Below are 14,936 nucleotides of genomic sequence, written 5' to 3'. Positions count from 1 at the left end.
TTCCTTCTCGAACCATTGGGCCAAGGAACAATCATCACTCCACCTATTTCAATCCTTTCTCATCTCTTTTTGGAGCGTTAGTGCCTTCGGGCAGACGTACATTGTCGCCTCCTTCCGGTCGCTGGTTGCGCAAGGTCTAGCCAAACTTTATCACCGTTCTTCCCGAGGAAATACATGTCGCTCTTGCGCCGTCTAGGTGTGATTGTGTGAGACTCCATATCGACCAGCGTTGATGTTGAAGGCTCTCCTCTGTCACATCCCAGAGGTTGAGAAATGCCCAGAAACATCCCTTGCAAAAATCTTCATTAAGGTTGGTAGCATTGTTGCCAGATTGTTACCCAGTTCGAAGCAATTTTCACCTTGCATCCGGAATCCAGGTCGACATGTGGATGATTCATATTTATTGGAAAATTCTTGCCCTGAAGCTGTAGAATACCTTGTGTCAAATAATCCGGAAAGAATCCTTGTAGTCGAAATAAAAATTTGCGACTGGGATGAATGTATATTCTTTTTCTAGATGTATTGCAGCAGCTCTTGCAGACCACTCGTTTCAACGATCGTTACGTCTGCCTACTGAAGATAGTACTGCTTTGTCCTTTTGCGCCACACTTATATCCGACGTTCATTCAAATTCATTCTGATCTACTGCTTACAGAAAAAGTTCATTCTGCAGGACTTAATTGGTACAATCCTCTGTGAACACTGTTGTGGATTAAATAATTCAATCGTGTTTTGACCTCTTTTGACATCTGTTCATCAACTTCCAAGGAAGTGAGAGTGAACAGCCACAGCTGCAGGGCCACACTGATATTCGTTTTGCCAACCTCGTTCACAACTCGTTGAGCCTCCGTTCAACTTGAACTTAGCAAATTTCAAACATGGTCCAACCAACCACTATTTGTGGTCAAAGTGCTCGCGTATACCTAGAATATAACCATGCTACCGATATTCCAGCGAGAGAGGCTGGATGGACCCGGTTCGTATGTCTCTCAGATACTCACTCAGCAACACATTGGGATAACGGCGGTCGCATGCCTCGAGGAGATGTATTACTACACGCTGGAGATCTTAGCAGCTGGGGGACGGTTCAAAAGTTGAAAAAGACGGTAGACTGGTTAGGGAACTTGGAAGGATATGCGACGAAGATGTAAGTAATTGATTGATTGAGGCCTCGTTCGAGAGCTGATATCATGAAGATTCATAGGTGGTAATCACGACGTAAGGCAGACAACATCACACTGAGCTCATCCTAAATACAGCCCTTCATAGTTGTGGCTTGATAACCAATGCGAAGAAATGAATCTGTTCGACGAAGAGGAGAGAGAAACAATGCTGAAAACATGTCAAAGGCTGATGGCCAAACCCCGATTGAAGCAACTGGGATTGACATATTTAGAGTTCGAAGAGACAAGAATACGTGAATCAGGTATTGCGAAGGAGTGGAGAGTTTTTGGTTCGCCGGTAAGCCAATCGCGAATAACTTATGTTGATACTTGATACCTATATAGGCATCACCCCGACACTCCAGTGGTGCATTTCAATACGGAACAAAGGAAGCTAGAGGTATGTCAGTCTTAACATGGAAGTGATCTATGATGAGTGATCAATGAAACTCACCGCACCTTGAAGAAATTAATTCTAGGATTCCAGCTGATACGGAAATACTCCTTACACATACTCCGCCATATAAAACACTCGACAAAACGCGGAAAGGTATATATGCAGGATGTAAAAGTCTTGAGAAGCGTTTGATTTCGGAAGACCTACGACATTGTCGATTACATGTCTTTGGACACATACATGAGGCTGCAGGAGCAGAGATTATAGAAGCGGGACAAGGAAGGGTAGAAAGAGTTGCTGTTAATGCTGCTATGATTCATAGAGGGAAGCCCATCGTAGTAGATCTAAGGAATTAGTGCCGCAAACGGCATTGCTTTGTGGTCACGCAAATTTTTGAGCTCCGACCATCTACAATCCTCGCGACGCGCCCTACTTTGTTTAGAAACTACCACCATGCTTGTTGAACTCAACAAATCGCAGTTTCATTCCCGTGTAGATCGGATATACTCTGGCTGGGGGGTGAGTAGCTTCGCGATATCCCTAGGAAACCAAGAGACAGTCTTCTCACCTCACCGTCTTACTTCTTGACCTTTTTTTGACACATTCCGGATATCTAGAGCGCGAATCAAAATGAAGACTATACCTCGGTAGCGGATGCAGATGCTCTTCTTCTACTGGCAGGGGATCCAGCCGGTGAGGATGAGCCTATGAAAAAGGGTACTTGTTTTCAGGTACATAAAATCCTTGAGCTCTATCCTTTTTGTGCTATCGCAATTGTCTGAATTCACTCGCATCTGAATAGCAATGGCTTCTCGGCTACGAATTTCCGTCAACGTTTCTCTTATTCACGAAGAAAAAATTATGCATATTATGCTCCGCCTCGAAGGGTGCGTGTTTGGTTTCGCAGCGACGCGACATTCATTAATCCGATTCCCTATATCGGCAACAACCGTGAATAGCGAAAATTCTTTCACAAATCGAAGGTTCAAGTGGCAGCATACAAGTCGAAATCTTCCATCAAGCTAAAGCCAAAGACCCACCGAACGATGCTTTGCCTAAATTTTTTGAGATCTATACTTCAAAGAAACGTGTTGGGATATTGTCGAAGGAAACCCACGTGGGCAAATTAGTGTCAGAATGGAACAAACTCGTCTCAGAGGCGTCGAGTAAACCTGAACTGGTGGACATGTCTGTGGCAGTATCTGCATTCATGGCACAAAAGGATCAGGAGGAACTGGTATGTCGTTCGTTCGTAATTCATAAGAAAGATATACTGATATATGACCAGAAAACCATCCAAATAGCGTCAAGCCTTACATCTACCTTGCTCAAACACCATGTTGGGCCACGACTAGAGACTATCTTAGACAAGGAAAGCAAGATTTCACACGAAATGCTCGCTGCTCAGATTGAGGGTCGATTAGGGTCAGGTGAAGGTAGCAATGCGAAGGGTCCTGACATGAAAGTTTGGAATAAAGGCAAGGGTCTGGAAAAGGTGCGTCCTATGGTTAATCTTACGCCGGACCAAAAGTAAACAGTCTTTTGCAGATTGACTGGCAACTGGTTGAATTTGCGTATTCGCCCATCATCATTTCGAGGTCAACCAAAACCGGCTATGATCTACGCTACACAGCTGAGTCTACGGAAGACAACATCGCTCACAAGGGTGTCCTGCTAGTCGCCTTTGGTATGCGTTACAAAAGTTATTGCGCCAATGTCGGTAGAACATATATCGTTGATCCAACACCAGTCAGTGTGATCCCACCCTCCTAGTCCTCTTCGGATTTTATAATCAAATGTACAGGAACAAGAGGCGCAGTACAGCCTGCTACTGTCTTTACAAGCAGAACTTCTCAAATTAATTACTGATGGGGTCGCTGCCCGTGACGTCTACCAATATGCGTTATCCTTTGTTAAGGAAAAGAATCCCGAATATGAGAAGAACTTCGTAAAGAATTTAGGTTTCGGGGCAAGTATCTATTCAATATCTGGACAGTTTTAATAACTAAGCGGACCTCGCAGACTGGAGTGGAATTCCGTGATTCAACGTATCTCCTATCTCCTAAGAATGGTCACATTCTACGGGAAAATATGACGCTGAACGTTGGGCTCGGCTTTTCCGATCTGTTAGATAAAGATGGTTCCAAGTTTGTCCACCTCGTATCGACGTCATTTTCTACGCTTAACGCATTGCAACAGGTATGCTCTGCATATCGTAGACACTATCAAGGTCGGCAAAAACGAGTCATCTTTACTCACGGAAGGAATGAAATCAACTAAAGACTTCCTCTTTTTCCTGACTCCGGAATCTGAAGACGAGAAGCCGAAAAAGCCAGAACGTAAAGCTCCTGTCCAACCCCGAGCGAATGGCACTCCTGCAAAATACGCCGTTGCTGGAAAGATGCTTAGAAACAATCGTCGGGCGGCGCAAGATGAGGTCCACCAAACCGCAGCGGCTAGACTAGCTGAGCATCAACGCGAGTTGCATGAAAAGTTACAAGCTGAGGGACTCGCGAAATACTCCGAGGGAGGTGGAGAAAAAGGCGGCAAGGAAGGTAAAGGATGGAAAAAGTTTCAAAGCTATAGAGGCGAAGGGGCATTACCACCTGAAGTTGATAGATTGAGGGTATGGATTCTTTTTGATTCAAAAGTAATCACTAACATGTTCACAGATACTCGTCGACCGCAAAGCGCTCTCTGTCATTCTACCCATCCACGGATTCGCAGTCCCATTCCATATCAACACCATCAAAAACGCTGTCAAGAGCGATGAAGGCGAGTTTACCTATCTTCGAATCAATTTCCAAACCCCGGGACAGGTAGCCGGCAAGAAGGAAGATACTGTTCGTACGATATTCCCGTGTAGCCAACATACACTCATTACTGGATATAGCCTTTCGAAGACCCTGATGCTACTTTTGTCCGTTCGATATCATATCGGACGACTGACGGCCACCGATTTGATTCCATCAACAAGCAAATCAACGAGCTGAAGAGAGACGTCAACAAGCGAGAGGCGCAAAAGAAGGAAATGGCCGATGTTGTTGAGCAAGATTCGCTTATCGAGCTGAAAGGCAGACGGCCAGTGAAGATGCCAGAGGCATTTATCCGACCCGCTCCGGATGGTAAGAGGCTTCCAGGTGAGGTTGAAATTCACCAGAACGGTGTAAGATACCAATCTCCAATGGGGCAGAAAGTCGGTGAGTATCCTATTTGCTTCTACAATCCAATGAGACTCAATTTACTTGTTGTAGATGTACTGTTCAGCAACATAAAGCATCTCTTCTTCCAGCCTTGTGATCACGAGTTACTTGTCATCGTCCATATGCACTTAAGGTCACCAATCATAGTCGGCAAGAAGAAGACATTTGTAGGTGCTACATTTGCCATTGTTCATCGGATACAAATATCGTTCGTCGAATTTATAGGATGTCCAATTTTTCCGAGAAGCCACCGACGTGCAATTTGATGAGACTGGGAACCGAAAACGCAAGCACAGATATGGCGACGAAGATGAAATCGAGATGGAACAGACAGAGCGGAAAAGAAGGCAAATCCTGAACAAGGAAATTAAAGCTTTCGCAGAAAAAATTGCGGAGGCTGCCTCTGCCTCCGTAAGCTGATTTTTTTTTTTGCCTTTATCAGAGATGAACTACGCTTCAGATCGGCGAGCCACTGGAACTTGACATACCATTTCGTGAACTGTCATTCGAGGGTGTCCCCTTCCGTACTTCCGTTCGCTTGCAACCGACAACCGACTGTTTGATACATCTGACGGATCCGCCATTTTTGGTCGTGACGCTATCGGAGATTGAGATTGCCTCACTGGAACGTGTGCAATACAGTCTCAAGCAGTTTGATTTATGCTTAATTTTCAAGGATTTTACCAAACCCCCTCTACATATCAACTCTATACAGAGCTCATCAATGGATGATGTGAAGAATTGGCTGGAGTATGTGGGCAGCCCTTTCACAATTTATAATGGCTAATCCTTGCGTCGTGATAGCTCGGTAGATATTGCGATGGCTGAGGGTCCAGTCAATTTGAACTGGGGACCCATTATGAAGCATATCAATGAATCACCTTACGAATTTTTCCAAGGTGGTGGGTGGTCGTTCTTAAGCGGGACGACAGGAGGAGCAGAAGTATGCCTTGTTTGTTTCATTCACTGGTCGTAGTGGCTAATATCCGTTTTTCATTAGAGTGATCTATCCGACGCGCAAGATTCAGAATCTGAGTTTGAGGCAGAATCTGACAGCTTCGAAGAATCTGCGTCCAGCGACGATGGAAGCCACTTTTCCGACGCCAGTGGCAGCGAAAGTGGATCTGACTTTGGAGAAGGGTCTGATAGCGACGCGGGTGAGCTGGCGAAATGCCAAATACATACTTATAGTTCAATCTGACCTTCACGAATTCTCTCTTAGGTGATGATTGGGATGAGCTGGAGCGGAAAGCAGCCAAATCCGACCAGAAGCGTGCAGATATCAAGAAAAGTAGGGGGTCAGATGATGATTCTGACGACGATCGGACAAAGAAGAAGAAAGCTGCGCCTAAAGCCAACGGGAAGAAACCTGTCAAGAGCAAGCGGTAGCAGAGGGGTCTTTGCACATCGTGTCATAATGTCTTTTATCTGACCTCCGCATTATATCTTGTTTTCTGTATATGTAGTAAAGCATGTCGTTATTAATATGTACCGTACCTCGTCGTTCCGCAGTGACGGTGTAACTATAGTATCAACGCCCGCAGCGAAGCACAGCATTTATGTAGCTGCAGATCGCAGCACTGTATTTATAAGCTCAACCATTTCTGTTTCTCCCTTGTTTTTTGTACCATGATTCTCGACGACAAGGCCTTGCTCAATCCTCCACCGCCGTATTCTTATGACATCCTATCTTATTCCAACTTAAGCTCGATCGACAGAGATGGTGAAACGGCCAGTAGTGTCGGAGACAACAATCCCTATCACTCTGCTCGTAAACTTAAACCCATGTTTTCCTCGTTACCATCACATCTGCTCCTTCAAATAGTGTACTGTACCTTTCCGTGGGAGGACGGTCAGTTTGAAGGAGACGTGAAGGAGGTTCTCCAACGCCGAACGCTTTACTGGCTCGAGACCTCATTAAGGCTTGTTAACCGTGATTTGTATATTGGTACGCTCTTTTTCGTCATTGAGTGGAAGTACGAAGGCTAACGACTCACTCACCTCAGCTTGCATGCACATTCTACGCTCCACTTATTTACCATCATACGATGCTCTTATAAGGCCACCATACTCTTCAGATCCCTTCCCCTCTTCTAACTCGGTCCCCCTGTATGGAACATCGACATCCATGTGGAATTCTCCCTATGGCTCATCCAGACTCTTCCCCCAACATCGTGAATTGCAAACGTTGGACCTCTTCATCGCAGTCTTAGCACAAGAAGAACTGCTCTACGATACCTCATCTTTGCATTTATCGAGACATGAAGCTTATAAGGACATCTTTGACCTTAGGCAGCCTCAGAGCAGGTTAGAGGATCTTGTTGCTAAAGAGGGTGTCAAGGCTGGTTTGGTTACTTTGGGAGATAGAGATTCCGTGCCTGGCACCCCCACTACTCCTCAAACCCCATCAGAGGCAAAAGGGAAGGAGAACAGCCCATACTTTATGGATATCGATAACAATAGCAGTCTGTTGGCATTACCGCGCGCGTCAACATCTTCTCTTTCTAAGCCTCTCAAAAAAGCGAAATCCACCTTCTCCATGTTTTCTGCGTTTTCATCTAAAGGGAAAGGAAAGGGAAAGGCAACGATTGCGGTACAGCGTCTATCGCAGCCAGCTGAAAGGAAAGTTTCACTATCACCCTTACCTTTCCGATCCCTTTCCATCAGTTTCTCCACACGCAAAATCAGTCTGATGTATGCACCATCATACTGTGCCAGCTCTAAGAGCTCCCTGACGGTCACTGGGACCTCTTCATCATCTGCTTATGGAGGGAGTACATACGGCGCTTTGGGCGTCTCATATAATTCTCGTGGCAGGAAGAGAACTATTGTCGAGGTGCAGCGGGACAGGGACGAGGCGCTTGAGGTGTCTGTGAGGAGGGTAGTTAGAGGATTGAGAGAGTGGATGGAAGAGGAAGCCCGATAAATTATAACAATATTTGAACTGTTAAACTCAAACTGTAAATTTATCCCTAATAGTATGTAGCAACTGGACTTAATATGCAACATTCAAAGGATACATACGTACTATGATACGCTCCTTGTCTTCGATAGACTGCACGGTCTTCTGCAGTAAAAATTTTTACAGAAGAGAAACGCTGGCAAGTAGGTACGGTGTACTACTAGTAGGGTGTAGGCTTGAGTAGATCGTATGGGGTCGACTTTCCACACCTATCCACCGAACCTCTTACTCCTGTCAGTGTGTTTTAGTGGGAACGGGTTTGGATAAAAGGCGCATTTGGCGCTCGTGACCGCGTTGGTAATGATAGAAGAAATTTTTATCTTCATCTCACCGTCCGCTTTGTATGGCTGACCTCCACACCACCAATCTGTGTGTACAAATAGTATCGACGCACTTTGGTCCCCTTGCCTCAAAAATAGCCTCGGTCCTGCTTAGCCACGGCAGACTAACTCTTCCCCAACTTGTCCGTTTCACCGCATTGAAGCCTCGGCTAGTCCGCAACATTCTCCTCGTACTCATCCAACAAAATATTATCTGGCATGCTAACTCGGAAACTGATGGGAGCGGCGAGGAAGTGCTTGAGATCAATGCCGATGAATGTCTTATGAGATTGCGATTTGGTGCATTTGTATATCAGGCAGAAGAATTGTTTGGAGTTGCGGTATGTGAGTTGCTTCGGTATCGACTATAACTGTCAATTTGACCGTATTTCAAGGGTGGTGAAATTGTTCAGCTTGTTTTACACCACGGAAAGTTGACATCTCCTCAAATCCTCCAACGATTGAACGCAGCTACTACTACTACATCCTTCCTTGCCGGTGAAGACAAGACGCCTGTAGTCTACTCACAAGCTCTACACAAACTTGTGTTACTACATTATCTCAAACCTTCTGTGGTATCTTCTCATATATCACCACGAGACAAGCGTATACAGTACGAGGCCGAGGAAAAAGCAAAGATTTCAGGTTTCCCGACATCTAAGCAATTGAGGGAAGCCAAGGAAACTGTGGATGCGCGTTTGAGGACGGACGAGGAAGAAGTATGGAAGATCGGTTTGGTGAGAATTTTAGCTTTTTTAGCTTCTATATCTTATTCGCAAATTTCGCCTAGAAAAGAAAAGCAAAGTCACAGTTACCATCAACCAAGAAGGTGTGGTTGAGATCTGCAGCTATATATCGCTTGCTGAGTCCCGATTCAGCGAAAGGTAACCTCTACCAAAGAAGAGGATGACATGGTTGTAGACGTGTGTATCCAATTCTATCCACCATTTTGCTTCCACCGACAACTTTACTTTATAGGAGACCGTCTACTTTCGTGTCAACTTCGATAAATTCAATATACATACTAGGAATGCCGTACGCATGAACCTCTCCCTGCAATGTAATGTAGCTTACTTCCAGCTCGTTTAGCTCATCGAAAAAGCCGCAAAGGAAAGGTACAATTCTGGCGCTGCATTGGTCGTACATGCTATTCTCAAAATTACGGAAGAATCCCAACACAGCGTGGCGGATTGTCGTTCGGATCCTCTATCGGTATCCAACATTACCCTTCACCTGTCTTCAGAAGAAGACGAGGAAACACTGACCTCCGGTCTGATACAATCTTCATCCAGAACAATGTCTTCTGGATCATGTATCAAAGAGTACCTGGGTATATTATCGAGTGCGGATAATCCCACCCCTGCGGGGCGCGCTGGAGCTTTCCTGGAACTTAGTTCTAAAGGAGGTGGTAGCGGGAAGGTTCAAATGTTGTTCGACGTTGTTGCACGGCGATTGAGAAGGCAGGTTTTGGAGGGTGTTGCTCGAGAAAGGCATGGCTCGGAGGGTGTGAGGGTCGTACGATTACTCATGGATACGGGAAAGTTGGACGAGAAGCAGGTGTGCATCTATATCTGTTTGCAATGTTCATATTCTCGAACACATCTAGATATCCAAACATGTTATGATGCCCTTGAAAGACGTCCGACCTCTCCTTTCGGCCCTATCCGCGTCCTCCCTCGTCAGCATCGTCGAAGTTCCCAAATCCGCAGATCGCAATCCCACACGGATGTTCTACCTATGGCAGGTAGATATACCGAAGGCCTTTTCATACATCCTTAACGTCCTATACAAAACACTCTACAATATTTCCGCACGCAGGCAGGCAGAACGTGAGGATCCAATGCTTATCGCTGTTTTGAACAAACGTGAAAGGAGCGACGTAAGCGTCGATGTGGAGGGGCTGTTATCTCAGCACGAGAAAGAAGTACTCAAGGCATGGGAGGAAAAGCAAGAAAAATTAGGTATATTGGAAGGAAGAGTCGAGGAAAGTGTTTTCATTGTGAGGGATCTGGGTAGGGCTGTAGGCTCATTGGAGGAGAATTAGGTCAGACATCGTTCGTCCTCTTTTTGCCGGAGCAAGTCCACCTTACACGCATCCATCAGATAACCTGCAATTCTCGAATTACATGGATTGTGAATTCTGAAGGAGGACCGAGCACTTTCTTGGACATTGTCACCCCTTCGTTCACATCTAATGCTGAGCGTAGTGGAATAACAATAACCAACGTCAAAAGCTTGTGTAAATACTAGACTCTAGTAGAGTTGAGGTTATCGGGCACAAATACTATCATTGCCGAAGGACATGATGCTGGATCGATACATTGCTACTTGCATTAATTTTATGTATGTACGCTATTTTTCTTTCATCTGTTGGAAAAGTGATTCTACATTCGAGGACGTCGGAGATGAAGTTGAAGGACGAACGGCGACGAGAGGCTAAGTACCAACGGAGCCTAGAAGATCAGACACTATCAACCATCGGAGGAATCAAAAAAACTGCGGATACCAAAAGATAAGGATGTTTGATTATCTAAAATGGAGATTAGCTCAGACGAAACAAGTTGAAGTGAGAGTCAAGAGAGGCACGCTGAGGCCCCAGAATATCCGGTTTGATCCATGATAATCTTGACCTGCGGAAGTTCGACAACGATACGACGCGTCGATATCACCCCAGGGGTAACTACAGGTGACTACCTGTACCTACTGAGCGGAACCGTCCAACGAAAGGAAGCAAAGGAAGATCCATGAGGGACCTGTAGAGTTTTTGTACTACTGTGATCCCCGCTGTGTGTGTAAGGCTGTGCAAAGAGGGTGATCTGATCTCTTGAACATTTTGATGTTGCTAAATTTGCTGCCGCAGCTGTCCTGGGTACCGGTCTGTACCGATGCAGCAATGCAGGAGCCTGAGTAGGGTATATCGAGTAGGTATCGATTATAGACGCGATATGCTGGGCTCAAGAACAGCTCAGTGTAGCCCATTCGTTTCATTCGTTCCAACATCTCAAATATTTTCCGCGATACTACCCAAAAATGGCGTTCAGCCGTTGGAAACATCCTAAATCAGGACACAAGAAGCGTCATTCTTGATTTGTCATCCCCGGCTGCCCCCTGTCTACCGGTTATACATCGTGGCCCGTTTGGTATAAAGACGTCCCCTGGGCCCCAGATAATAGCAACCTCATTTCCGCTGATGGGTATGTTTTTTCATAAGAGCATACTGACTTTCCCTCATATATATCTTACTCCTTCTCTCTAGAATCCCTTATCCCGATACTCGCTACGAGATCGCGCGATCTCAACAGTTTCTACGGATATGTACCCACAGAATGGATTTGCATACTCTTTGTTGTTCTGTATGCGCTCAGCACTGGTGATGGACACAACACTTCGCGGAAAAATTATTTTGTTTCGCTGACGTTTTTTATAGCAATCCATTTCGGTCAAGCATGCTGGTATCGTGTCTGGTGGATGATTCCAACTGCGTGTGTTTGTGGTATACTCGAAATCTTGGGCTGGGCCGCAAGGATGTGGTCTAGTCATTCGCCTGGTCTGGCTGAGCCTTATGAGATGCAGTATGTTGTAAAGATCCTAACTTTTGTCCCGAGAAAAACTGATACATATTCTCAGAATTACCTGTACCATTCTCGGGCCAACTCCTCTGATTGCGGCTACATTCGTTATACTGGGAACAGTCATCGAACAACTAGGGTCCTCATACAGCCGATTGAGTCCAAGGATGTGTCAGTAACTATTGGATCTGTCCACCTAATGAAGCTGACACGTCACGTCCAGATACTGTGTTCTTCTTCAGTGCTGTATGTAAACTCCTCCCGCTGTCTGCGTTACCTTGAAGTCACATCTTTGGCTTTCTTATAGGATGTGATTTCTTTGATTGTTCAAGCTGTGGGAGGAGCCAAGGCTGCTGGGGCAGTGGCTCAAAACACGAGCCCCGTTTCGGTGATCTAATTTTTGTAATTCCTGTGTAATTCCTGTCTACTCAACCCAACGTTTCTACAGGGAGGTCAGATCATGCTCGGCGGTATTGCCTTTCAACTCGGTATGAACTTTCCGCAATTCTTAGAACGTGTTCTGACGGCAAATGCATTGTAGCCGTGATCACTGTGTATCTCCTGTGTGGCGCAGAATTTTTTTACCGATACTTGAGGGATCAGCCCCTCCGAGACCCTGGAACGTTGCATGAAGGAAACATTCGACGAGGTGCATTGAGCAAAAGATTGCAAGTACAGGCGGGTGGTTTAATGTTCATGACAATCTGTTTGTGGATTCGGTCAGTGATCTTGTGCTCCTAATGTTTCTCGACATTTACCATACATTCATCAGGTCTGTTTATCGAACGATAGAGCTTGCGGACGGTTGGACTGGCAGAATCATCACGACCCAAATATACTTCAGTGGGCATCTTCTGCAGTTTGCATTTTGTGTCTGTTCTAACCATTGGTGTATGTAGATGTTCTGGACGGTGCCATGGTCACTCTTGCGATTTTCACCTTGAACTTCGCACATCCTGGCTTGCTTTTGAGCGAACCTGGGAAACCTGGTCTTCAATCGGTCGACGAGGGGAAAGATTCGATTGAGGAGAAAGTATCCTTGCATTAGAGATCGCTCATGATATGTATCTACTACTGTATACTACAATAATCACATTGACATTGTTCCCGTTGTGACCCGTCTATCTATAATACCCACTTTGAAGTAAAGAATGAACAAGTCCAGACTACGAGACCTGGATCTGATAATCATAAAATTGTGATAGGCCAGGCCCGTTGGTGTCCGGTCTCCTCCGAGTGCCGAGGGACAAACCTCCGCTCCTTTTTTTCACACAGCCGTTGGAAAACAGATTACCTTTCTTCTCCGCTTTATTCTCAAAATACCTCATGCAAGCCGCCCTCCGTCTGGCACGCCATAGCGCTTCTGTGCGCTCAGCGAACTCCATTCGCTGCCTCGCGACCACTGCCAATCCAGCCCACGTTGCCAGTGCTTCTTCTGCATCCTCTTCCTCTTCGTCCTCTAAAGCCTCTATCATTCCTCTGTCCAATGTTGAAGCTCAGTGGGAGAAGATGAATGCGGAGGACAAGTCTACGGTTCACGAGCAACTAGAAGAAATCATGAAGAAGGACTGGAAACAGCTTTCGCTAGACGAAAAGAAAGCTGGTGAGTTGTATAGCTTTGTAGCTTGGTTGTTCTCTTCTTACATCAAGTGCAGCGTATTATGTGGCCTTTGGACCTCATGGACCCCGTGCACCTGTGAGCAAGCCCGGTGACGGCTGGAAAATCTTCGCTGGCACAGCAGCTCTCGTTGGTGTGACTGGCATCATCTACTATGCTATCCGTATCTTCAGTGAGTTTTACATATTTCATCTAACTGCGGTGCTTATGACTAATCTGCGGGCTCTACAGGTCCTGCTCCACCAAGGACCATCAACAAGGAATGGCAGGAGGCATCCAACGAACGGGCTCTAGAACAGAAGATGAACCCAATCACAGGTATATATCTCATACCTTTCCTCTGAAATTGGTTTCCTTACTCGTTCATTGCAGGCATTGCGTCGGAAGGTTACTCTGGCAAGGGATTTGTTCAAAAGTAGAGCTATAACATGTTAGAAATCGAAACTGGATTTTTTCCCTTCCATTCCTTCAAATCTAATCCATGTTTAAACAATCATCGAACAATTGCAAGCATGTTTTCATTGCGTATTCATCTCTTGCACCAAAGTGCGGAGCTTTGCCCGTATTTTGACGTTTCCTTGCTCCATTGTTCCGTTGACAGTATCCATCCGTATTCGCGTTTTCACCGCGTATTCTTTCGTGACAGCTAATCTGTCGTGCACCTTTCAGATTTCAGATTCTAGTTTCTTTCCTCCGGTTCCGATTCTGCATTGAGTAGGAGGAAGGAAGATTGTAAGTCAAATGGTACTTGTACTAACTAGCCTTCGGAGTCGTTTCCCCAATGACCGTATTGTTCTTTCATGAAAGTATTTCGTTGTTGAAAGTGGAATCAACAGACGACAATGCGTGTTCGCAATGAAGGCAACGCTTATAAGGAGATTGTGCATAGAGGTATGTTATTATATAAATATCATCTTGCATTCGACCTTGCTGCTAGTGTATAGACTGGCGTATTGATTAACATTCCACAACTTAAGAGGATGCCTGGAGGATGCTCGAATTATCGCCCTGGTGGCGGGCTGGTGGCAGGCTATCAGCGCTTCGGCTCCGGAGTTGGCCAAGCTCTCTAGAAGGAACATGCGGAAGTTCACGGGTTTTCGCGTTTCGCGCGTCGCACTTAGGAGTCCTCACCGGAATCCATTTATTACTTGTGTTACTGTACAGACTGAATGAGGAAAATATCATTCACCGAGTTTCGTTCCCTACCTAGCTCTAGTGTATCAGGGCGATTGTCACTAGCTCGTTTGTGTCATGCAAGAGGCTTCTCAGCTTCAAAATTCTGATGTACGAGAATTACAGATCAATTTTTATGTAGCCAAGCCGGTCTACTTCGGAGCTCGTCCTCGAACGTTCAGCGCTCAGCTCCAGTGCTCCTTGAACTTGCAAGACCCATATACTACTTCGAGAAGATAGTAGTATGTTGCCTATTTAGGTTAGTGCCCACCGCAAATTGAAAAGCTCGTGGGAAGGTTGACTCATCGGCAAAGTGAGAAAAATCTTGAGTAATTTTCCCTCATTCCCTCCTTTCACCACCTTCAGGTTCTTTCTCGTCGTTCGTACGTACATCTTCTTCCTTATTCTCGACGCCCTCTCCTCCGTCGTACCCACCTTCAGGAATTCAGACCTTGATTTTCATTGATCATTCCCACTCTATAGATATTCGATAGGACCCAAATCCATTCTGCAATACTCACTATCTCAAAA

At 45.6% G+C, this 14,936-nt stretch overlaps 6 protein-coding genes across 6 annotated transcripts; all 6 read left to right on the top strand.

The window, feature by feature from the left end:
- Positions 1–878: 878 nt before the first annotated feature.
- C8R40DRAFT_1159357 (Metallo-dependent phosphatase-like protein) lies at positions 879–1,916 on the top strand (the record flags this gene model as incomplete). Its single annotated transcript, XM_046229869.1, has 5 exons — positions 879–1,147; positions 1,197–1,218; positions 1,270–1,461; positions 1,509–1,563; positions 1,630–1,916. 5 exons carry the CDS (start codon positions 879–881, stop codon positions 1,914–1,916), a joined length of 825 nt encoding a protein of 274 aa, XP_046088991.1.
- Positions 1,846–6,272, top strand: C8R40DRAFT_874252 (FACT complex subunit SPT16). The gene is made up of 16 exons (XM_046236511.1): positions 1,846–2,079; positions 2,178–2,291; positions 2,363–2,447; positions 2,520–2,797; positions 2,849–3,055; positions 3,109–3,309; positions 3,365–3,529; positions 3,583–3,707; positions 3,760–4,186; positions 4,233–4,403; positions 4,454–4,930; positions 4,989–5,174; positions 5,224–5,513; positions 5,568–5,706; positions 5,764–5,920; positions 5,986–6,272. The coding sequence occupies exons 1-16, from the start codon at positions 2,014–2,016 to the stop codon at positions 6,150–6,152; spliced, it is 3,255 nt and encodes a 1,084-aa protein (XP_046088990.1). The 5' UTR covers positions 1,846–2,013; the 3' UTR covers positions 6,153–6,272.
- Positions 6,273–6,315: 43 nt separating this feature from the next.
- C8R40DRAFT_1092928 (uncharacterized protein) lies at positions 6,316–8,030 on the top strand. Its single transcript, XM_046227572.1, has 2 exons — positions 6,316–6,711; positions 6,770–8,030. The coding sequence occupies exons 1-2, from the start codon at positions 6,393–6,395 to the stop codon at positions 7,687–7,689; spliced, it is 1,239 nt and encodes a 412-aa protein (XP_046088989.1). The 5' UTR covers positions 6,316–6,392; the 3' UTR covers positions 7,690–8,030.
- A 38-nt stretch (positions 8,031–8,068) lies between these two features.
- Positions 8,069–10,089, top strand: C8R40DRAFT_1039277 (RNA polymerase III subunit RPC82 helix-turn-helix domain-containing protein; the record flags this gene model as incomplete). The annotated part of the gene is made up of 7 exons (XM_046223819.1): positions 8,069–8,386; positions 8,441–8,782; positions 8,836–8,874; positions 8,924–8,968; positions 9,024–9,080; positions 9,135–9,602; positions 9,652–10,089. 7 exons carry the CDS (start codon positions 8,069–8,071, stop codon positions 10,087–10,089), a joined length of 1,707 nt encoding a protein of 568 aa, XP_046088988.1.
- A 1,045-nt stretch (positions 10,090–11,134) lies between these two features.
- On the top strand, positions 11,135–12,787 carry C8R40DRAFT_1092917 (RTA1 like protein-domain-containing protein). The gene is made up of 10 exons (XM_046227571.1): positions 11,135–11,239; positions 11,302–11,415; positions 11,473–11,617; positions 11,673–11,785; positions 11,838–11,860; positions 11,922–12,002; positions 12,063–12,102; positions 12,156–12,333; positions 12,387–12,457; positions 12,514–12,787. The coding sequence occupies exons 1-10, from the start codon at positions 11,236–11,238 to the stop codon at positions 12,660–12,662; spliced, it is 918 nt and encodes a 305-aa protein (XP_046088987.1). The 5' UTR covers positions 11,135–11,235; the 3' UTR covers positions 12,663–12,787.
- A 153-nt stretch (positions 12,788–12,940) lies between these two features.
- C8R40DRAFT_1039253 (cytochrome c oxidase subunit IV-domain-containing protein) lies at positions 12,941–13,651 on the top strand (the record flags this gene model as incomplete). The annotated part of the gene is made up of 4 exons (XM_046223817.1): positions 12,941–13,217; positions 13,270–13,404; positions 13,464–13,550; positions 13,605–13,651. 4 exons carry the CDS (start codon positions 12,941–12,943, stop codon positions 13,649–13,651), a joined length of 546 nt encoding a protein of 181 aa, XP_046088986.1.
- Between the last annotated feature and the right edge of the window lie 1,285 nt (positions 13,652–14,936).

Source organism: Lentinula edodes (genome assembly GCF_021015755.1).
Source record: "Lentinula edodes strain Le(Bin) 0899 ss11 chromosome Unknown C8R40scaffold_8, whole genome shotgun sequence".
In the NCBI taxonomy this organism is placed as follows: domain Eukaryota; kingdom Fungi; phylum Basidiomycota; class Agaricomycetes; order Agaricales; family Omphalotaceae; genus Lentinula; species Lentinula edodes.
Note: the sequence above shows the minus strand (reverse complement) of the source record. Positions and strands in the feature narration are given on the sequence as shown.

Excerpts from the sequence above, each read along its gene's own strand:
- C8R40DRAFT_874252 (XM_046236511.1), top strand. The coding sequence starts at position 2,014 with ATGCTTGTTGAACTCAACAAATCGCAGTTTCATTCCCGTGTAGATCGG. Across the intron at positions 4,931-4,988 it reads TCGGCAAGAAGAAGACATTT|GATGTCCAATTTTTCCGAGA; the intron begins GTAGGTGCTACA and ends TCGAATTTATAG. Across the intron at positions 5,175-5,223 it reads CGGAGGCTGCCTCTGCCTCC|ATCGGCGAGCCACTGGAACT; the intron begins GTAAGCTGATTT and ends ACTACGCTTCAG.
- C8R40DRAFT_1092928 (XM_046227572.1), top strand. The coding sequence starts at position 6,393 with ATGATTCTCGACGACAAGGCCTTGCTCAATCCTCCACCGCCGTATTCT. Across the intron at positions 6,712-6,769 it reads TAACCGTGATTTGTATATTG|CTTGCATGCACATTCTACGC; the intron begins GTACGCTCTTTT and ends CACTCACCTCAG.
- C8R40DRAFT_1092917 (XM_046227571.1), top strand. Across the intron at positions 11,786-11,837 it reads CCGATTGAGTCCAAGGATGT|ATACTGTGTTCTTCTTCAGT; the intron begins GTCAGTAACTAT and ends CGTCACGTCCAG. Across the intron at positions 12,003-12,062 it reads AAAACACGAGCCCCGTTTCG|GGAGGTCAGATCATGCTCGG; the intron begins GTGATCTAATTT and ends ACGTTTCTACAG.